The sequence below is a fragment of the Pristiophorus japonicus genome, unplaced genomic scaffold, assembly GCF_044704955.1.
Source record: "Pristiophorus japonicus isolate sPriJap1 unplaced genomic scaffold, sPriJap1.hap1 HAP1_SCAFFOLD_966, whole genome shotgun sequence".
Lineage (NCBI taxonomy): Eukaryota > Metazoa > Chordata > Chondrichthyes > Pristiophoridae > Pristiophorus > Pristiophorus japonicus.
This window is the reverse complement of record NW_027254895.1, coordinates 17,405-40,825: the sequence shown is the minus strand read 5'-3', so window position 1 is coordinate 40,825 and position 23,421 is coordinate 17,405. Positions and strand designations below refer to the sequence as shown.

At 49.8% G+C, this 23,421-nt stretch overlaps 1 protein-coding gene across 3 annotated transcripts in view; it reads right to left on the bottom strand.

Moving 5' to 3' along the window:
• Positions 1 to 23,421, bottom strand: part of slc25a14 (solute carrier family 25 member 14) — a 45,209-nt gene that overhangs the window by 5,670 nt on the left and 16,118 nt on the right. For 2 of the 3 annotated variants that reach the window (XM_070874768.1, XM_070874770.1), the window contains exons 5-6: positions 12,360 to 12,455; positions 4,100 to 4,224 (exon numbers count right to left, since the gene is read on the bottom strand). In XM_070874768.1, the coding sequence (XP_070730869.1) occupies positions 4,100 to 4,224; positions 12,360 to 12,455 (221 nt within the window). Of the gene's footprint in view, positions 1 to 550; positions 687 to 4,099; positions 4,225 to 12,359; positions 12,456 to 23,421 lie in introns of all 3 variants that reach the window. The other variant, XM_070874769.1, reaches the window with a different exon arrangement.

Genomic DNA, 23,421 nt, shown 5'->3' with positions numbered 1-23,421 from the left:
GTCTTACGGATGTTTAGTGTAAGGCCCATGCTTTCATACGCCTCGGTGAAGATGTTGACTATGACTTGGAGTTCAGTCTCAATGTGCGCAGACGCAAGCGTCGTCCACGTACTGTAGTTCGGCGACAGAGGATGGGACGGTTTTGGACCTCGCCTGGAGACGACGAAGGTTGAACAGGTTTCCACTGGTTCTGTAGTTTAGTTGAGTGTGAGGTGGAGCATTGCAGCGAGGAAAATCGAGAAGAGGGTTGGTGTGATGACAGCCTTGCTTGACCCCGGTCCGGACGTGACTGATCCGTTGGTCAGGATCACGGCTTGCATGTCGTTGTGGAGCAGGCAGCGGATAGCGACAAACTTTTGGGGGGCAGCCGAAACGGAGGAGGATGCTCCATAGTCCCTCGCGGTTAACAGCGTCAAAGGCTAGTGTCTCCCACTTATCTGCATCAATTCTCATTGTTGTACATAATCCAGTGGTCACTATCTCACAATTCTTCAGCAGTTAATGTACGGTGTCAGGATCCCATTAGTGACACACTCACACTCAGACTTACTTGCAGCAGACCATCCAGTGTGCCTTTGTAAATGAGGCGGCTCCCCGACAGCACCTTCTGGTTCATGGTGCGAGTCCTCACCACGTCCACAGGATTGGAGGCTAAAGCTCCTGCCAAGCCACAGGTAAAACTCGAGCTGCATCAATATAACCGCAACCATTACAATCTATTCCAGGTACCACAGGTAACATTTCTTCAACTTCTGAGCATCAGTCATGCTCCCGACCTACCCGAAATATGTTTGGACAGCTTATCACAATACCTATTACCTGCTTTATTCAACACAAACTCAGGATGGCTGGGGGCAAATCAAATCTCACAACAAGCACTTTCTACTGAGATTATGGCTATAGCTGGAGCAGATTCCCATGGTTGGTATTCTTCAGTGCCCCAGTATTGTTTGTTGGGGTGGAGCAGTGTAGAGGGAGCTTTACTCTGTATCTAACCCGTGCTGTACCTGCCCTGGGAGTGTTTGATGGGACAGTGTCGAGGGAGCTTCACTCTGTATCTAATCCGTGCTGTACCTTTCCTAGGAGTGTTTGGTGGGACAGTGTAGAGGGAGCTTTACTCTGTATCTAACCCGTGCTGTACCTGCCCTGGCAGTGTTTGATGGGACAGTGTCGAGGGAGCTTCACTCTGTATCTAACCCGTGCTGTATCTTTCCTAGGAGTGTTTGGTGGGACAGTGTAGAGGGAGCTTTACTCTGTATCTAACCCGTGCTGTATCTTTCCTAGGAGTGTTTGATGGGACAATGTAGAGGGAGCTTTACTCTGCAAGTTATTATTTAAATGGAGAAAGATTGCAAAGTGCCGCAATACAGCGGGACCTGGGGGTACTTGTGCAGAAACACAAAAGGTTAGTATGCAGGTACAGCAAGTGATCAGGAAGGCCAATGGTACCTTGGTCTTTATTGCAAAGGGGATGGAGTATAAAAGCAGGGGAGTCTTGCTGCAGTTATACAGAGTATTGGTGAGGCCACACCTGGAATACTGCGTGCAGTTTTGGTTTCCATATTTACGAAAGGATATACTTGCTTTGGAGGCAGTTAAGAGAAGGTTCACCAGGTTGATTCCGGAAATGAGGGGGTTGACTTATGAGGAAAGGTTAAGTAGTTGGGCCTCTACTCATTGGAATTCAGAAGAATGAGAGATGATCTTATCGAAATGTTTAAGATTATGAGGGGGCTTGACAAGGTGGATGCAGAGAGGATGTTTCCACTGATGGGGGAGACTAGAACTAATGGGCATAATTTTAGAATAAGGGGCCGCCCATTTAAAACTGAGATGAGGGGGCATTTCTTCTGAGGGTTGTTGATCTGTGGAATTCACTGCCTCAGAAAGCTGTGGAAGCTGGGACATTGAATAAAGTTAAGACAGTAATAGACAGTTTCTTAAACGATTAGGGAATAAGGGGTTATGGAGAGCGGGCAGGCAAGTGGAGCTGAGTCCATGATCGGATCAGCCTTGATTTTATTAAATGGCGGAGCAGGCTCGAGGGGCTGTATGACCTACTCCTGCTCCTATTTCTTATGTTCTTATGTATCTAACCCGATGTTGCATCTAGCCTGGGAGTATTTGATGGGACAGTGTAGAGGGAGCTTAACTCTGTATCTAACCTGTGCTGTACCGGCCCTGGGAATGTTTGATGGGGACAGTGTAGAGGGAACTTTACTCAGTATCTAACCCCGTGCTGTACCTGCCCTGGGAGTGTTTGATGGGACAGTGTAGAGGGAGCTTTACTGTGTATCTAACCCATGCTGTACCTGCCCTGGGAGTGTTTGATGGGACAGTGTCGAGGGAAATGGATTCTGTGTGTAATCTATGTCCCTCTACACTGTCTTATTCGCACAATTTAAAAAAGGCACTAAGATGGAAAGTGGGAAATACACCAAAGCTTGTCTCAATAATCGACAATTACCCTCACACCTATTGTGTTTGACGATCTTGGGTCCCTGACCGTCTACGAGCAGAGGGAGTGGGGTCAACAGAGGGAGGCAAATTACAGAAGCCGAGACATTTAGACAGTCCGATTAAATGTAACGGGAAAGCGGAGACTGAGGTTAGAAATGTCGGAAGACTTCTTGAACCCATGTAGGGCAGTATGGTGCGTTCATATTATTATATTTAATAATATGAACGCACTATTATATTCAATTTATATTATTAAACGGAGATAAGCTGCACTGATTGAATGAAGCATGTCCTGTCAGAGCGGCAGCTCTGTGTGTTCACTTCTCTGTGAAATGAGGCAAGTACACGATTGGAAGCAGGTCCCCTCTCATTTGTTCGGTCAGTCCTCAGGGAGAGTGAATGCACGTACGGAAGATACGGATATCTGATTGCACCACTGCTGTATCACTGGGTTATGTTCCTGTACAAGTAGATATTGAGAAACTCCGGGAACAGTAAGGCAAAAACTGCTCACGGGAGTGACTGACACCACTGACCTGACACTGGATCTACATCCGACCCGAGTGTGTAGCAGTCTGTGATCGGGACGTTATACCTCCTGCATCAACACTGACAATGGATTCAAACCTCATGTGTGCACTCCGTGTCCTGCCTTCAGTCAGCTCGAGGCAGCTGTGTAGAATCGCCGATGGGCAGAGGAACCTGCCCCCCGTATATGTGGTGGGATGTATTCAGTGCTGAAAGGAAGGGATTCCTCGGGCACTTTGAGAGCCCCAGTGCTGTCACCCATAGATGACCTTTGCCTTGCAATGCCATGCTTGTGTTGCAGCCACTCCAGGAGAGCGAGTGCCAGTCATCCTGGCCAGCTAGCTGTTTCTGGAGGTTATAGGTTAATATCATGATGGAATCATCAGGGCGCTTTGAATGCCCTTGTCCCGAGCATATGGCTTTTCTCCCCACCAAGCCGGCACCAACCACAATGGCAATTCCCTGCTTCTCTCCTGCCCCCCTGGAGTATTCTCCGAGTAAATCTCATGTTCTGCTGGGTGCAGATTATTAAAAGGACAGTTCATCAGCAGTAAAGATGTCTTTGGGTGTGAGATGAATTTCGAGAGTTTTATCACTTTTGAGGGCATGTTTGTCTCCCCACACACCTGGACTGGATTACAGAGCAGTTTCTGAAGCACCTAATCCACCACTGGTTCAAAATCCTTTGCTGGATTCATTGGCCTTGTCCACAAAGACTGAGTTGGATAACCCTGGCAAATCTGGTCTGCTTGAATCAGATGAAGCAGATGTCACTGGCAGGTGGTTTTTTGGGATGGAAATTCAGACATTTGAATTCAGAGATTTGTTTAAAAAACACATTTCCAATGGAAGGCATTTTTTGAGCAATTTCAATTGAAATTAAGCAAATTGAAATCAGGAGTCGACGAGTCATTTAAACTTTTATCACTTGAAAAATACCTATTAATTGGATAATACTCTGTGTTTTCTTTTTTATTGTCAACTTACTTTCTATTCTGTTATTGTCACCGAACTCCACATCTCCCACTTTGGCCCTTATGCCTGCCCTGTGAAGTGTCTCTACATTAAAGGAGCTGTATGAATGGACGCAGCTGGTGCTATGGAAACTTACAGGAAGTGTGTGTAGACTGTGTCTCCCATCCAGCCAGATAAGATGATGTGTTTTTTGGTGATATCGTAGACGGGCAGTTCCACTCCCACCACAATGGCGGCTCGCTGTGCAGTGAGGCTCACTCCCTGTCAATTACACAGAGAAACGCGTGTGAACAGGATTCAAAGCTCAGCCCCCAGCACACAACATAGTATCCCCACTGCGGCCAATATGTTGTTAACGGATCTCATCTGTCACCGTCCTCATTGCCAAACCCGTTACCTCTTCTTTCCAAGCCTGTCAAACAGTTCCATTTACAGATTGGAACTGTCTGTAGGAGAACGCTCCGTATTTTAACAAGAATTACGAACAGGATTCGGCCATCCGGCCCCTCAAACCACCTCCACCATTCAATAAGATCATGGCTGACCTATCTCAACTCCACTTTCTCGCCCAACCCCCGTATCCCTTGATTCCCTTAGTGTCCAAAAATCTTTCAATCTCAGTTTTAAATATACTCAAGAACTGAGCATCGACAACCCTCTGGGCCCGAGAAATCCAAAGATTCCCCACCTTCTGAGTAAAGGACGTTCTCCTTATCGCAGTCCTAAATGGCTGAGCCCTTACTCAGACTGTGACCCCTAGTTCCAGCCTCCCCAGCCCGGGGGAACAGCATCTACTCTGTCCAGCCCTCACAGCATTTTCTACGTTTCAATGGAACATAGAAATTTACAGCGCATTGGCCCATCGTGTCCACGCTGGCCGACAAAGAGCCGCACGGCCCTTCGCCAGCAGCCCTAAAGGTTACATGCAAACCCATGAACAATGACGGAAAGGTAAAGAGCACCCGGCCCAACCAGTCCGCCTCACACAACTGCGACACCCCTTATACTGAAACATTCTACACTCCACCCCAATCGGAGCCATGTGATCTCCTGGGAGAGGCAAAAACCAGATAAAAACCCAGGCCAATTTAGAGAGAAAAAATCTGTGAAAATTCCTCTCCGACCCATCCAGGCGATTGAAACTCGTCCAGATCATCACCCTGGCCGTATTCTATTCCCTGCAGTACTTACCATTATATCTGCTCCGTCCAACAAAAGGTTATCCAGTCTAATCCCAATTACCAGCTCTCGGTCTGTAACCCTGCAGGTTACTGCACTTTAAGTGCCCATCCAACCATCTCTTAAAAGTGGTGAGGGTTTCTGCATCCACCATTCTTCCAGGCAACGAGTTCCAGATCCCCCCGCCCCTCAAATCCCCTCTAAACCTTCCACCAACTATCCCCCCATGACCAATGGAAATAGTGGATAGCAAGGTCGATGTCCAGGCCCCTCAATATTTTGTACACCTCAATGAGGTCTCCTCGCAACCTCCTCTGTTCCAATGAGAACAAACCCAGCCTATCCAATCTGTCCTTAGAACTAAGATTCTCCCATTCCAGGCAGCATCCCAATAAATCTCCTCTGCACCCTCTCTAGTGCAATCACATCCTTCCTATAATACGGCGACCAGAACTGCACGCAGTACTCCAGCTGTGGCCGAACCAGAGTATTAGACAATTTAAGCATAAAGTCCCTGCTCTTATATTCTATGCCTCGGCCAATAAAGGCAAGCATTCCGTATGCCTTCTTAACCACCTTATCCACCTGGCCTGCTACTTTCAGGGATCTGTGGACAAGCACTCCAAGGTCCCTTTGTTCATCTACACTATTAAGTGGCCTACCGCTTAATGTGTATACCCTTTCCTTATTAACCCTCCCAAAGTGCATCACCTCACACTTCTCTGAATTAAATTCCATTTGCCACTGCTCTGCCCACCTGATTGATATCCTCCTGCAGCCCATGACTTTCCTCTTCATTATCAACCACACAGCTAATTTTAGTGTCGTCTGCAAACTTCTCAATCATATTCCCTATATTCAAATCTAAATTACAAAAGGCAAGGGGACCCAGTACTGAGCCCTGATGAACCTCACTGGAAACATCCTTCCAGTCACAAAAACATCCATCAATCATTACCCTTTGCTTCCTACCTCCAAGCTAATTTTGATCCAACTTGCCACTTTGCCCTGGATCCCATGGGCTTTAACCTTCATGACCAGTCTACCATGTGGGACCTTATCAAAAGCCTTGCTAAAGTCCATATATACTACATCGTACACACTACCCTCATCGACCCTCTTGGTTACCTCCTCAAAAAATTCAATCAGGTTAGTCAAACACAATCTTCCCTTAACAAATCCGTGCTGACTGTCCCCAATTAATTCTTGCCAATCCAAATGCTGATTTATCGTGTCTTTCAGGATTTTTTCCAATAATTTTCCCCCACTGACGTTAGGCTGATATGACTGCAGTTACTCAGCCTATCCCTTTCTCCCTTCTACCACATTAGCAGTCCTCCAATCCTCCGGCACCATACCCAGATCCAAAGAGGACTGCAAAATGATGGCCAAGGCCTCTGCTATTTCCTCTTTTACTTCGCTCAACAACCTGGGATGCATTTCATCCAGGCCTGGGAACTTATCTACTTTCAAAGCTGCTAAACCCCTTAATACTTCCTCTCTCGCTATATTTATTTCATCCAGAATATCACACATCTCCTCTATAGCAGCATCTGCATTACCTCTTTCCTTTGTGAAAACAGATGCAAAGTATTCGCTAAGAACCCTATCAACATCTTCCGCCTCCAAAGATGACCCTCATGGTCTCTCATAGGCCCTACCCTTTCTTTAGTTACCCTCTTATTTTAATATATTTATAGAACATCTTTGGGTTTTCCTTAATTTTACTGGCCAATAATTTCTTCTGCTCTCTCTAAGCATTCCTAATATCCTTTATAATTTTGCCTCTTATCTTTCTATATTCCTGTAAAGATTCTAAAGTATTTAGCCGTTGATGTGTGACATAAGCATACCTTTTTTTCTTAATCCGCCCCTGTAAGTCCCTAGACATTCAGGGGGCTCTAGAATAATTTTTCCCAGCCTGTTTCTTTGGGCCCAAGTTTCGGGCCGCGCCTAAAACGGCACAGCCCGGACCTGGACGCCCGTTTTTTGCGCCACAAAGTGTGGCTAAAAATAACGTACCTATTCTCCGGCTCCCTGTAGGCCCTCTGGAGCCGGGCATGGCGCAGCACGAGCTGTAGGGGGCGGAGCCAGGTCACTGCGCTGAAAACAGTGCTAATACATCTGCACATGCATGTGCAGTAGCTCCAGGTGCCCAAAACTGTGGGAGGGGCCCGAAGCACGCAGCCCCTAGCCCTGGCCGAATGGCCTCACTGGGGCTGCGTGAATGTGGCTCCTCCCACCCGACCGGGCCTCTGCTTCCCCCCGCCCCCCCCCCCGACGACTCTCTCTCCTCCCCACCCCTACCCCACCGCCCCCCCCCCAACACACGCCCCCCCCAAACACACCACATCCCCCCCCCCCCCACACACCACCCCCCCACACACCCCCCCCTCCCCACACACCACCCCCCCACACACCCCCCCTCCCCCCACACACCCCCCCTCCCCACACACACACACACCACCCCCCCACACACCCCCCCTCCCCACACACACCCCCCCTCCCCACACACACCCCCCCTCCCCACACACACCCCCCCTCCCCACACACACCCCCCCTCCCCACACACACACACCAACCCCCCCGCACCCCCCCACACTCACCAACCCCCCCCGCACCCCCCCCACACACACCGCACCACCCCCACACACACCGCACCACCCCCACACACACCGCACCCCCCTTACACACACCGCACCCCCCTCCCACGCACACCGCACCCCCCCCCACGCACACCGCACCCCCCCCACGCACACCGCACCCCCCCCACGCACACCGCACCCCCCCCACGCACACCGCACCCCCCCCCACACACACCGCACCCCCCCCCCACACACCGCACCCCCCCACACACACCGCACCCCCCCACACACACCGCACCCCCCCACACACACCGCACCCCCCCCACACACACCGCACCACCCCCACACACACCGCACCACCCCCACACACACCGCACCCCCCTTACACACACCGCACCCCCCTCCCACACACACCGCACCCCCCTCCCACACACACCGCACCCCCCTCCCACACACACCGCACCCCCCTCCCACACACACCGCACCCCCCCCCACACACACCGCACCCCCCCACGCACACCGCACCCCCCCCACGCACACCGCACCCCCCCCCACACACACCGCACCCACCCCCACACCACACACCCACCCCCACACCACACACCCCCACACACACCACACCACCCCCCCACCCCCCCACCCCCCACACCACCGCCATCCCCCACCCCCCCCCACCTCCCACAACCTCCCCCAAACCTCCCAACCCCCCCCACCCCTCCCACCCACGTTTTCCCCCTCCCCCCCTCCACCCCCACCTTCTACCCCTCCCCTTTCGACCCCCCTTCTCCCCCTCCCCTCGCTGTCAGAAACACAGACACTGACAGACAGAGAGTGAGAGACACACACACACTGACAGACAGAGATAGAGACACTGACAGAGACACACATTGCGGGGGCCGTCTCAGCACGCTGTTGGAGGACTCCCGGTGCTGCAGTCGGTAAGTAGAAAATGTTTTATTTATTGATTTTTTTTTAAATTATTTTATTAATTTTTTTTGATTGGTTTATTGGTTGATTTATTGATGTATTTATCATTTATTATTGATTATGGCTCTTTATTTGTAAAACTGAAGTGTTTAATGTTTGTAAACTTCCCTTTAAACCCTCGCCCCCCGCCTTTCCCTACGCCTAATTTATAACCTATGACTGATTTTCTAAAGTGTAGACAAGGTTTTTTCGAACGTACAAAAATCTTCACTTACTCCATTCTAAGTTAGTTCGGAGTAAGTTTTCACTGCCTAAACTTTGAAAACAGGCATAAGTGGCCGGACACGCCCCCCTTTGAAAAAAAAATTCTGTTCCAAAGTGAAACTGACTAGAACTGGAGCAAACTAAATGCTGAGAATTCAAATTTCTAAGATACTCCATTCTAAACCAGTTGCTCCAAAAAATCAGCAGCAACTCAGGCCGAAACTTGGCCCCATAAAGGGCACATGTTTGGCCTGAGCATTCCGGACCTCCTCCTTGAATGCCTCCCACTGTTCCGACACTGGTTTACCCACAAGTAGCTGTTTACAGTCCACTAAGGCCAAATCACTTCTTAACTTAGCAAAATTAGCTTTTCCCCAATTCGGAACTTTTATTCCAGGCCTATTCTTGTCCTTATCCATAACCAACTTGAATCTGACTGAATTATGGTCACTGGCACCCAAATGAGATCATCTCTCATTCTTCTAAACTCCAGAAAGGCACAGTCTACTCAAACTCTTATTATAGGACAGCCCCCTCCCATTTTTGTAGCATTTCTGGGGCATGAGTTTTCTTCAGAAATAGGGCATTTGTACCTCGGTTTCCAAATGCTCACACACGTCCCCTAAATTAGCAAAAATGTTTGTTTTCTCACAGCTGCGACCACAGCAATCTGTTACAATTACAGCCAACATTTCCTTTGCTGATAAAATGCCCAATCTAGCTTCCTCCAACACGAGCTTTCGTGTTCACAGCCCAGTCACGGGTCGGGGCGGCCCAGGGTGAGTCACGGGTCGGGGCGGCCCAGGGTGAGTCACGGGTCGGGGCGGCCCAGGGTGAGTCACGGGTCGGGGCGGCCCAGGGTGAGTCACGGGTCGGGGCGGCCCAGGGTGAGTCACGGGTCGGGGCGGCCCAGGGTGAGTCACGGGTCGGGGCGGCCCAGGGTGAGTCACGGGTCGGGGCGGCCCAGGGTGAGTCACGGGTCGGGGCGGCCCAGGGTGAGTCACGGGTCGGGGCGGCCCAGGGTGAGTCACGGGTCGGGGCGGCCCAGGGTGAGTCACGGGTCGGGGCGGCCCAGGGTGAGTCACGGGTCGGGGCGGCCCAGGGTGAGTCACGGGTCGGGGCGGCCCAGGGTGAGTCACGGGTCGGGGCGGCCCAGGGTGAGTCACGGGTCGGGGCGGCCCAGGGTGAGTCACGGGTCGGGGCGGCCCAGGGTGAGTCACGGGTCGGGGCGGCCCAGGGTGAGTCACGGGTCGGGGCGGCCCAGGGTGAGTCACGGGTCGGGGCGGCCCAGGGTGAGTCACGGGTCGGGGCGGACCAGGGTGAGTCACCGGTCGGGGCGGACCAGGGTGAGTCACCGGTCGGGGCGGCCCAGGGTGAGTCACCGGTCGGGGCGGACCAGGGTTTGTCACCGGTCGGGGCGGACCAGGGTTTGTCACCGGTCGGGGCGGCCCAGGGTGAGTCACCGGTCGGGGCAGCCCAGGGTGAGTCACCGGTCGGGGCGGACCAGGGTGAGTCACGGGTCGGGGCGGCCCAGGGTCACGGGTTAAGCCCTAACTCTGGTGAGCCACTTTTTGGAGAACATCACAACATAGAAAATAGGTGCAGGAGTGGGCCATTCGGCCCTTCGAGCCTGTACCACCAATCAATAAGATCATGGCTGATCACTTACCTCAGTACCCCTTTCCTGCTTTCTCTCCATTACCCTTGATCCCTTTAGCCGTCAGGGCCACATCTAACTCCCTCCTGATTATATCTAACGAACTGGAATCAACAACTCTCTGCGGTATAGAATTGCACAGGTTAACTACACTCAGTGAAGAAGTTTCTCCTCATCGCGGTCCTATATGTCTTACCCCTTATCCTTAGACTGTGACCTCTGGTTCTGGACTACCCCAACATCGGGAACATTCTTCCTGCATCGAACCTGTCCAATCCCGTCAGAATTTTATGTTTCAATGAGATCCTCTCTCATGCTTCTAAACTCCAGTGTAGAAAGGCCCAGTTGATCCAGTCTCTCCTCATATGTCAGTCCAGCCATCCCTGGAATCAGTCTGGTGAACCTTCGCTGCACTCCCTCAATAGCAAGAACGTCCTTCCTCAGATTTGGAGATCAAAACTGAACACAATATTCCAGGTGAGGCCTCACCAAGACCCTGTACAACTGCAGTAAGACCTCCCTGCTCCTATACTCAAATCTCCTAGCTATGAAGGCCAACATACCATTTGCCTTCTTCACCGGCTGCTATATCTGCATGCCAACTTTCAATGTACCATGACACCCAGGTCTCGTAACTTGGAGATATTACACTCAATTCCTTCGTCTCTGTCACAGAGACAACAATGAGTACACTGCCAGTGCAACATACACCAGCTAGGTCAGTGTCATTCAGAGCAAACACCACAAAGGTTAAAACCAACAGGAAGGTACTGAAAAAGCACAATGGCCAAACTCTTGCAATATACAAATCACTTATCAAATAAAGATGGCTAAAAATCCATAAAACTTCTATTTACAGAGCTCTCTTAAAAAGTCTCTTAAGAAGGGAGCATTTCCTCCAAAGCTTGTGATTCCAGGAGATGCAATATTCAAATATATACATACCAACTGTTCAAAAGTGATTGTGTTTTAAGGGGAATATATAATCAGAGATACTTATGGCACAGAAGGAGGCCATTCCGCCCATCGCATCTGCCACACTCCGAGTAGATTCACTGACTGTACCCAATCATTCTGTAACCCTGGGATACTGACTGTACCCAGTCACTCTGTAACCCTGGGATACCGACTGTACCCAGTCACTCTGTAACCCTGGGATACCGACTGTACCCAATCGCACTGTAACCCCGGGATACCGACTGTACCCAGTCGCACTGTAACCCTGGGATACCGACTGTACCCAATCGCACTGTAACCCTGGGATACCGACTGTACCCTGTCGCACTGTAACCCCGGGATACCGACTGTACCCAGTCGCACTGTAACCCTGGGATACCGACTGTACCCAATCGCACTGTAACCCTGGGATACCGACTGTGCCCCCTCGCACTGTAACCCTGGGATTCACGCCCCCAGATACTTCTCCCGCACCCCCAGATACCCCTAACCACCTCCCACCCCGAGATATTCCTACAACCCCCACATCACTCATACTCCGACAGTCCTATTGTAAGAATTGAATGAAGCTATGATTCAGCACTTCCACCCTTCCCTGCACCAGGAGAAGATAGCCCTGATTGTCGGGAAGTAATTCCATTGCTATGCACCATGAATGGGCACTTTGGAAAAGAGCTAGCACTCCAGAAACGGGCAGCATGCAGCTGCTGGCTGTGTTACTTAACCCCAATACAATTCAACAGCTTCAGGAGAGGTTGGCAGAACGCTGGGTGAAAAAAAAGCACAGACTGATTGCGGTATTAGTAAGTTAAACATTCAGTACGTACCCTCCATAAACCTCTGGTGCCCTCCTGCTGGTAGATATGGATGAAGTTGCCGATCATGCTGCCCTGACACAAGCCGCTCTGAGCCTGCATCCGAATCTGAACAGAGAATAAACTTGTTAAGACCCGCACACGGTACCACCTGTCCGCCAAGAGAAGCACTGGGATTGGGCGTCGCACGCTGTCAGTTCAATACTGAACCAAGGGACAATTCTTCCACAATTCAATTACAGTCATGCCACATCACATCAGTAGTCTTTTCCATAAATGAAGCTGTGGGGGGGGCGGGGTATTGTACACTGGAGGGGAGGTTCACGTACACTGGAGGGGGTTCACCGCACACTGGGGGGGGGGGTTATTGCACACTGGGGGGGGGGGGTTATTGCACACTGGAGGGGGGGGGTTATTGTACACTGGGGGGGGGGGGGTTATTGTACACTGGGGGGGGGGGGGTTATTGTACACTGGGGGGGGGGTTATTGTACACTGGGGGGGGTTATTGTACACTGGGGGGGGGTTATTGTACACTGGGGGGGGGTTATTGTACACTGGGGGGGGGTTATTGTACACTGGGGGGGGTTATTGTACACTGGGGGGGGGGTTATTGTACACTGGGAGGGGGTTATTGTACACTGGGAGGGGGTTATTGTACACTGGGGGGGGTTATTGTACACTGGGGGGGGTTATTGTACACTGGGGGGGGTTATTGTACACTGGGGGGGGTTATTGTACACTGGGGGGGGTTATTGTACACTGGGGGGGGTTATTGTACACTGGGGGGGGTTATTGTACACTGGGGGGGGGGTTATTGTACACTGGGGGGGGGGTTATTGTACACTGGGGGGGGGGTTATTGTACACTGGGGGGGTTATTGTACACTGGGGGGGGTGGATTATTTTGCAATAACCAAGCATTTGGAAAGCAGTGACACGATCGGTCCAAGTCTGCATGGATTTATGAAAGGGAAATCATGCTTTCAAATCTAGAATTTTTTGAGGATGTAACTAGTAGAGTGGACAAGGGAGAACCAGTGGATATGGTGTCTTTGGACTTTAAAAATGCTTTTGACAATGTCCCACACAAGAGATTAGTGTGCAAAATTAAGGCACATGGGATTGGGGGTAATATATTGACGTGGATAGAGAATTGGTTGGCAGACAGGAAGCGAAGAGTAGGAATAAATGGGTCCTTTTCAGAATAGCAGACAGTGACTAGTGGGGTACCGCAAGGTTCAGTTCTTGGACCCCAGCTAATGATTTAGACGAAGGAATTGAATGTAATATCTCCAAGTTTGCAGATGACACTAAGCTGGGTCATGGTCTGAGTTGTGAGGAGGATGCTAAGAGGCTGCAGAGTGACTTGGACAGTTAGGTGAGTGGGCAAATGCATGGCAGATGCAGTATAATGTGCCTAAGTGTGAGGTTATCCATTTTGGTGGCAAAAACAGGAAGGCAGATTATCTGAATGGTGACAGATTAGTAAAAGAGGAGGTGCAGTGAGACCTGGGTGTCACGGTACATCAGTCATTGAAAGTAGGCATGCAGGTACAGCAGGCGGGGAAGAAAGCAAGCGAGAGAATTTGAGTATAGAAGCAGGGAGGTCTTACTGCAGTTGCATAGGGCCTTGGTGAGGCCTCACCTGGAATAATGTGTTCAGTTTTGGTCTCCTAATCTGAGGAAGGACGTTTTTGCTATTGAGGGAGTGCAGTGAAGGTTCACCAGACTGATTCCTGGGATGGCAGGACTGACATATGAAGAAAGACTGGATCGACTGAGCCTGTATACATTGCAGTTTAGAAGAATGAGAGGGGATCTCATAGAAGCATTTAAAATTCTGACGGGATTGGACAGGTTAGGTGCGGGAAGAATGTTCCCGATGTTGGGGTAGTCCAGAACCAGGGAACACAGTCTAAGGATAAGGGGTAAGCCATTTAGGACTGAGATGAGGAGAAACTTCTTCACTCAGAGAGTTGTTAACCTGTGGAATTCTCTACCGCAGAGAGTTGTTGATGCCAGTTCATTGGATATATTCAAGAAGGAGTTAGATATGGCCCTTACGGCTCAAGGGATCAAGGGGTATGGAGAGAAAGCAGGAAAGGGGTACTGAAGTTGCAAGATCAGCCATGATCTTATTGAATGATGGTGCAGGCTCGAAGGGCCGAATGGCCTGCTCCTGCACCTATTTTCTACGTTTCCACAGTACTCCAGTTGGGGCCCAACCAGTGATTTATAAAGTACTCGCATAATCTCTTTTCTTTTATATTTTATTCCTCAATTTATAAATCCTAGGAACCCAAATGCTTTTTTTAACCACCATGCCAATTTGCCCTGCCACCTTTAAGGATATGTATCTGGACACTGAGGTCTCTCTGCTTGTCTACACTTGACAACAGTTAGAATAAACTATCTCTCCATTGATTGTGAATATCTGGGGCTCAAGCACTGATCCTTGTGGTACCCCACTGGTTACAGTCTGTCAACCTGAAAATGACCCATTTATTTCTACTCTCTGTTTTCTGTCCTCAATCCATGCTAGTATATTATACCCCCAATCCCATGAGCTCTAATTTTGTTTAAGAACCTCTCCTGTAGTATCTTCTCGAATGCCTTCTGAAAATCCAAATACACTACATCCACTGGTTCCCCCTTATCTATTCTGCCAGTTACAACCTCAAAAAACTCTAACAGATTTGTCAAACATGATTTCCCTTTCATAAATCCGTGTTGACTCTGCCCAATCCTATTATTATTTTACCATATCCTTAATAATAGATTCTAGCATTTTCTCTCCTACTGATGTCAGGCTAACTGCTCTGTAGTTCCCCATTTTCTCTCTCCCTCCTTTCTGAAATAGTGGGGGTTACATTTGTGGGAACCGTTGTAGAATCTATGGAATTTTGGAAGATGACAACCAATGCATGCACTATCTATATAAACACACCTTTCAAAATAAGTGTTGGCCTTGCCAGCGACGCCCATATCCTAGAACAAATAAATATTTATTTTTGAAATGTCATCAGGGTCGAGAGAATTTATTGGCCGTCAGTCCCATTCATTTCTCCAGTACCTGTATTATTTTTTCACTAATGCTAATTTCTTTCCGTTCCTCATTCTTGGTACTCCACTATTTGTTTAATTTCTCTGCCATTTCCTTATTCCACATCATAATTTCTGCCGTCTCAGCCTGTAAAGGTCCCAACATTTACTTCTGCTAATCTTTTCCTTTTCACACTCACATAGGAGCAATTACATTCTGTTTTTATGTCTCTTGCTCGATTACTCTCATTCTATTTTGTCTTTCTTTATCAATTTCTTGGTCCTCCTTTGCTGAATTCTAAAATGCTCCCAAGCCTCAGGCCTCTTCTTCAGCATTCCTCGGAGTCGAGGATGACTTGCTTCCACACTAATATTCTCAGGTACCTGATGAGGTAATATCTGCACCTCCGACTCCAGCTCAACAACTCTGAGCTGATGTTCCTCAAGCTGCAGGCAATTACTTCAAACGTGGCTGTCCGGGATCACAATGCTCTCCACAAACTCCCACATGCTGCAGTTGTGGCACACCACCTGGGCTGCATGTTCCTTACTCTATCTGTACCATCAAACCAGGGGACCAACCCTGGTTCAATGAGGAATGCCGAAGACCATATCGGGAGCAACACCAGGCGTCCCTAAACATGAGGTACCAACGTGGAACCTGTAACACAGGACTACATGTATGCTAAGCAACAGAAGCAGCTTGCTATAAACAAAGCTAAGGGATCCCACAATCAACGGATCAGATCAAAGCTCTGCAGTCCTGCCACATCCAATCGTGAATGGTGGTGGACAATTAAACAACTAACGGGAGGAGGAGGCTACATGAACATCCCCATCCTCAATGATGGCGGATACCAGCACACAAGTGCAAAAGACAAGGCTGAAGCGTTTGCAACCATTTTCAGCCAGAAGTGTCGAGTGGATGATCCATATCAGCCTCCTCCTGAAGCCACCATCACAGAAGCCAGTCTACAACCAATTTGATTCACTCCACGTGATATCAAGAAATGGCCGAGCGCACTGGATACAGCAAAGGCTCTGGGCCCCGACAACATCCCGGCTGTTATGCTGAAGACTTGTGCTCCAGAACTAACCGCGCCTCTAGCCGAGCTGTTCCAGTACAGCTACAACACTGGCATCTATCCGACAATGTGGAAAACTGCCCAGGTATGTCCTGTCCACAAAAAGCAGGACAAATCCAATCCACCCAATTATCGCCCCATCAGTCTGCTCTCAATCATCAACAAAGTGACGGAAGGTGTTGTCGACAATGCGATCAAGCGGCACTTATTCACCAATGACCTGCTCACCGATGCTCCGTTTGGGTTCTGCCAGGATCACTCGGCTCCAGTCCACATTACAGTCTTGGTCCAGACATGGACAAAAGAGCTGAATTCCAGAGGTGAGGTGAGAGTGACTGCCCTTGACATCAAGGCAGCATTTGACCGAGTGTGACACCAAGGAGCCCGAGTAAAACTGAAGTCAATAGGAATCAGGAGCAAAACTCTCCTCCACTGGCTGGAGTCATACCGAGCACAAAGGAAGGTGATTGTGGTTGTTGGAGGGCAATAATCCCAGCCCCAGGACATCGCTGCAGGAGTTCCTCAGGGCAGTGTCCTAGGCCCAAACATCTTCAGCTGCTTCACCAATGACCTTCCCTCCATCATAAGGTCAGAAGTGGGGATGTTCGCTGATGACTGCACAGTGTTCAGTGCCATTCGCAACTCCTCAGATAATGAAACAGTCCATGCCCGCATGCAGCAAGACCTGGATATTCAGGCTTGGGCTGATAAGTGGCAAGTAACATTCGCGCCAGACAAGTGCCAGGCAGTGACAATCTCCAACAAGTGAGAGTCTAACCACCGCCCCTTGACATTCAACAGCATTACCATCGCTGAATCCCCCACCATTAACATCCTGGGGGTCACCATTGACCAGAAACTTAACTGGATCAGCCACATAAATACTGTGGCAACAAGAGCAGGTCAGAGGCTGGGTATTCTGTGGCGAGTGACTCACCTCATGACTCCCCAAAAGCCTTTCCACCATCTACAAGGCACAAGTCAGGAGTGTGATGGAATACTCTCCACTTGCCTGGATGGGTGCAGCTCCAACAAAACTCAAGAAGCTCGACACCATCCAGGACAAAGCACTCCATCCACCACCTTCAACATTCACACCCTCCACCACCGGCACACCGTGGCTGCAGTGTGCTTCTTCGACAGCACCTCCCAAACCCACGACCTGTACCACCTAGAAGGACAAGGGCAGCAGGCGCATGGGAACACCATCACCTCCACGGTCCCCTTCGAGTCACACACCATCCTGACTTGGAAATATATCGGCCGTTCCTTTAATATCGCTGGGTCAAAATCCTGGAACTCCCTCCCTAACAGCACTGTGGGAGCACCTTCACCACACGGACTGCAGCGGTTCAAGGCGACGGCTCACCACCACCTTCTCGAGGGCAAATAGGGATGGGCAATAAATGCCGGCCTTGCCAGCGATGCCCACATCTCGTCACGAATTTTTAAAAAGTAATTTAGTTTACAGTTTTCTTTTTTGACAACTTAATGATCTAGATTAAGGTATGAGTAATGAAATTAAATATCTACAAAGCACTACAAGTCATGTAGGCAAAAAGCAGCAACTCCTTCCCCCTCTTCTCCCAATTCCCACTCTTTCCAAATTCCCAAATAAAAGACACTGTTTAAGTAACTGCGTTTAAAGCCGCTCTGTGCTGACCATGCAGAAACAAACGCTTCCCCGTTGAGCATTTTTACCTCTTGTCTGGTCTCATTCCATAATTATTTTAAACCAAATGATGTTGTGGTCACTAGTAACTGGCTGATTTCCTACTGTAACACCCTCCACTTGCCCTACATAATTTCCCAGAACCACATCCAGCACAGCTTCCTTCCTTGTTAGAATGGAAACATGCTGATTGAGAAAGTTCTTGAAAAGAAAAGACTTGCATTTATATAGCGCCTTTCACCGCCAAGGGACGTCTCAAAGCGCTTCACAGCCAATGAAGTACTTTTGGAGTGTAGTCACTGTTGTAATGTGGGAAACACGGCAGCCAATTTTTGCACAGCAAGATCCCAAAAACAGTAACGTGATAATGACCAGATAATCTGTTGCTTGAGGGATACATATTGGCCCAGGACACAGGGGATAACTCCCCTGGCATGCAAGTGCAGCAGGCGGTGAAGGCGGCAAATGGTATGTTGGCCTTCATAGCTAGGGAATTTGAGTATAGGAGCAGGGAGGTCTTACTGCAGTTGTACAGGGCCTTGGTGAGGCCTCACCTGGAATAGTGTGTTCAGTTTTGGTCTCCTAATCTGAGGAAAGACGTTCTTGCTATTGAAGGAGTGCAGCGAAGGTTCACCAGACTGATTCTTGGAATGGCTGGACTGATATATAAGGAGAGACTGGATCAACTGGGCCTTTATTCACTGGCGTTTAGAAGGATGAGAGGGGATCTCATAGAAACGTATAAGATTCTGACAGGACTGGACAGGTTAGATGTGGGAAGAATGTTCCCGATGTTGGGGAAGTCCAGAACCAGGAGACACAAAATCTTAGGATAAGGGGTAGGCCATTTAGGACTGAGAGGAGGAGAAACTTCTTCACTCAGAGAGTTGTTAACCTGTGGAATTCCCTGCCGCAGAGAGTTATTGATGCCAGTTCATTGGATATATTCAAGAGGGAGTTAGATATGGTCCTTACGGCTAAAGGGATCAAGGGGTATGGAGAGAAAGCAGGAAAGGGGTACTGAGGTGAATGATCAGCCATGATCTTATTGAATGATGGTGCAGGCTCTTCGAAATAGTGCCATGGGATCTTTTACATCCATCTGAGAGGGTAGACGGAGCCTCGGTTTAAACGTCTCATCCAAAAGACGGCACCCTCCAACAGTGCAGCACTCCATCAGTACTGCCCCTCCGACAGCACAGCACACCCTCAGCACTGCCCCTCCGACAGTGCAGCACTCCCTCAGTACTGCCCCTCTGACAGTGCAGCACTCCCTCAGCACTGCCCCTCCGATAGTGCATCACTCCCTCAGCACTGCACTGGAGTGTCAGCCTGGATTTATGTGCTCAATGGGACTTGAACCCACGACTTTCTGACTCAGAAGCGAGTGTGCTAAGCCACTGGCTGACACTTGCGTACACATATCAGAAATTCCTCTGCTTCCCTACCCTTACCACTATATTTTTCCCAGTCTATGTTAGGGGAGTAAAAGTTTAATATTACTATGCTATTTCTGTTACACGCCTTTGAAATGTGTTGATAATTTGCTCATCTATCTCCTTCTCACTGTTTCAATCTCTATAAAATACTTCTCATCTCAAAAGATTCAGTGTAGAACCATCTCCCCAGGTGCGAGAATTATTCAGTTCGGGAGGGGGAAAAAAAATCAAGGACACACTATCTGGTGGATAATGGAGCATGGATGCCTCTGATTGTTGGATAATGGAAGCATGGACGCTCCTATAGGCCGGTAACTATAGGCCGGTTAGATAAACATCTGTAGTGGGGAAAATGCTTGAAGCTATCATTAAGGAAGAAATAGCGGGACATCTAGATAGGAATAGTGCAATCAAGCAGACGCAACATGGATTCATGAAGGGGAAATTATGTTTAACTAATTTACTGGAATTCTTTGAGGATATAACGAGCATGGTGGATAGAGGTGTACCAGTGGATGTGGTGTATTTAGATTTCCAAAACGCATTCGATAAGGTGCCACACAAAAGATTACTGCAGAAGATAAAGGGACATGGAGTCAGAGGAAATGTATTAGCATGGATCGAGAATTGGCTGGCTAACAGAAAGCAGAGAGTCAGGATAAATGGGTCCTTTTCGGGTTGGAAATCGGTGGTTAGTGGCATGCCACAGGGATCGGTGTTGGGACCACAACTGTTTACAATATACATAGATGACCTGGAAGAGGGGACAGAGTGTAGTGTAATAAAATTTGCAGATGACACGAAGATTCGTGGGAAAGCGGGTTGTGCAGAGGACACAGAGAGGCTGCAAAGAGATTTGAATAGGTTAAGCGAATGGGCGAAGGTTTGGCAGATGGAATACAATGTCGGAAAGTGTGAGGTCATCCACCTTGGGGGAAAAAAAACAGCAAAAGGGATTATTATTTGAATGGGGAGAAATTACAACATGCTGCGGTGCAGAGGGACCTGGGGGTCCTTGTGCATGAAACTCTTTTAGAGAAGCTGAAGAAGCAGGCAAAAAAACGAACTGAGTGGCGTACAAGCCGACGCAGGACACACCCCGCTGTGGGGTGCAGACGACCGCGGGGTGGCAGGTACATTCTCTCGAACGTTGACTTGCAAGCTGGCAACAACAGCAACACGTCTCGACAACCGACCAACAGACACTCGAGTCTTTAAACCGCCGCCCCCAGACAGCACCAGCTCGCGGGAGCCGGAGGGGGAGCGTTTAGGTACCCTGTACCAGGAAAGGGAGAGTGACTAGTGCGACCAAAGTGTCACCGCGTGGGGAAAGAAAGCCGGGCCTGCATCACCGGTTAGGTCCCTGCGGAGCTCACAGTGGCCGTTCGCCGAGGTCCCGACGACGAGCCGCCAGGCAACATTCGAGCCCGCAGAAGCTCCCTTCAGTTCGACTGCGGTGTAATGTTGCAAGACGGTGGCAAGTCCATTGCCGGTCCGGACGAGCAGTGTGCGGTGCGGGGAAAACAGCGGGAGCAATGGCGAGGGAGAGAGAGAGAGAGAGAGGGAGAGACAGCCACACGCACAAGACTGGACGAGACGGAAGTCGAAAGAAGGGCCGCAGGCCAAGGTCACACAGGACCAACGAACAGCGGGGGTCGTGCGGTGTGGAGCGGCAGTAGGCAGCAGAAAGACGAGGGCGAGGCATTTGTATCAAAAGCCAGGACACCTCTACCTTGCTCTGCCCGTCATGCAACCGCAGACCAGCTGACCGAAAAGACCAAGCATGCCAGGGCCGTTCCTGTCTCAAGCCGACCGAAACGTCTTCTGTGTGCACGAACGTTCAACTCTCTTCTCGCTCTCTCTCTCTCTGTAACACGACTCTCATCTGCTGACCCACATCTCGCTCGTTTGGCATGCGGGCCGAGCCGGTTGGGTGCGACGTTTGCCTGTTCGTGCGAGTTCGGTTCTTCGTTGTGCTTTTTTTTCGGAACGAACCTCTCGTCCGCGCAAGAGGCGCCGGACACGGTCGACCAAGGCTCCGGGCCTGCAGCATCCCGGGAAGCACTCCTGCTGGCCTCCACGCCTCAGGCTGAAGTGTAAAACGGGTGTGACGGGCCGCCACGTGCGGGCCCCCGGCCGATAATGATCCTTCTGCAGGTTCACCTACGGAAACCTTGTTACGACTTTTACTTCCTCTAGATAGTCAAGTTTGATCGTCTTCTCGGCGCTCCGCCAGGGCCGTTGCCGACTCCGGCGGGGCCGATCCGAGGACCTCACTAAACCATCCAATCGTGCATGAAACTCTTTTAGCCCAAAAAGTTAGTTTGCAGGTGCAGCAGGTAATCAGGAAGGCGAATGGAATGTTGGCCTTCATTGCGAGAGGGATGGAGTACAAAAGCAGGGAGGTCCTACTGCAACTGTACAGGGTATTGGTGAGGCCGCACCTGGAGTACTGCGTGCAGTTTTGGTCACCTTACTTAAGGAAGGATATCCTAGCTTTGGAGGGGGTACAGAGACGATTCACTCGGCTGATTCCGGAGATGAGGGGGTTACCTTATGATGATAGATTGAGAAGACTGGGTCTTTACTCGTTGGAATTCAGAAGGATGAGGGGTGATCTTATAGAAACATTTAAAAAAATGAAAGGGATAGACAAGATAGAGGCAGAGAGGTTGTTTCCACTGGTCAGGGAGACTAGAATTAGGGGGCACAGCCTCAAAATACGGGGAGCCAATTTAAAACCGAGTTGAGAAGGAATTTCTTCTCCCAGAGGGTTGTGAATCTGTGGAATTCTCTGCCCAAGGAAGCAGTTGAGGCTAGCTCATTGAATGTATTCAGATCACAGATAGATAGATTTTTAACCAATAAGGGAATTAAGGGTTATGGGGAGCGGGCGGGTAAGTGGAGCTGAGTCCACGGCCAGATCAGCCATGATCTTGTTGAATGGCAGAACAGGCTCGAGGGGCTAGATGGCCTACTCCTGTTCCTAATTCTTATGTTCTTATGTTACTGATTGGTGGATAATGGGAGCATGAACACTCCTGATTGGTGGATAATGGGAGCAAGGATGCTCCTGATTGGTGGATAATGGAAGCATGGACTCCCTTGATTGGCGAGTGGCAGGAGTGAAATTAAAACTGATCGATATGGTTCTGCTCTCCTTGGCCACAATTGCTCACTATTTCAGGTTCATTCTGCAATGCAAAGATAACCACTGCTTCTTTTCTCCACGACAGTCTTCTTAAATGGCGGAGCAGGCTCGAGGGACCAAATGGCCGACTCCCGCTCCTATTTCTTATGTTCTTATAATCCGTTCAGCTACCTCTGCCGCTTCCCTCCCATCTCCGAGCCAACTGAGCCAAACCTCCTCTCAGGTTCCCCCTGCCTTAGCCCTGAACTTCAATCTTTCTCTAGTTTCTCTCCGATCTCCCCTCATGCCCTCTCCGAGCTCATCCTGTCCATGAGAGCCACGTCCTGCTCCCTCGACTCTATTCCCACCAAACTGCTGCCGACCCAACTTCCCTTCCTGGCTCCCATACTAGCTGATACTGTTAGCTGGTCTAGAAACAGAGAAACTAGGAGCAGGAGTAGGCCATTCGGCCCTTCGAGCCTGTACCATCATTCAATAAGATCATGGCTGATCATTCACCTCAGTACCTCTCTCTTCAGGTACTGTCCCCTTCTCCTTCAAATGTGCCATCATCACCCCTCTCCTCAAAAACCAACCCTCGACCCCTCCATCCTTGCAAACTATCACCCCATCTCCCTTTTCTCTCCAAAGTCCTTGAACATGCTGTCGCCCCCCCGAAATCCCTGCCCATCTTTCCCACAATTC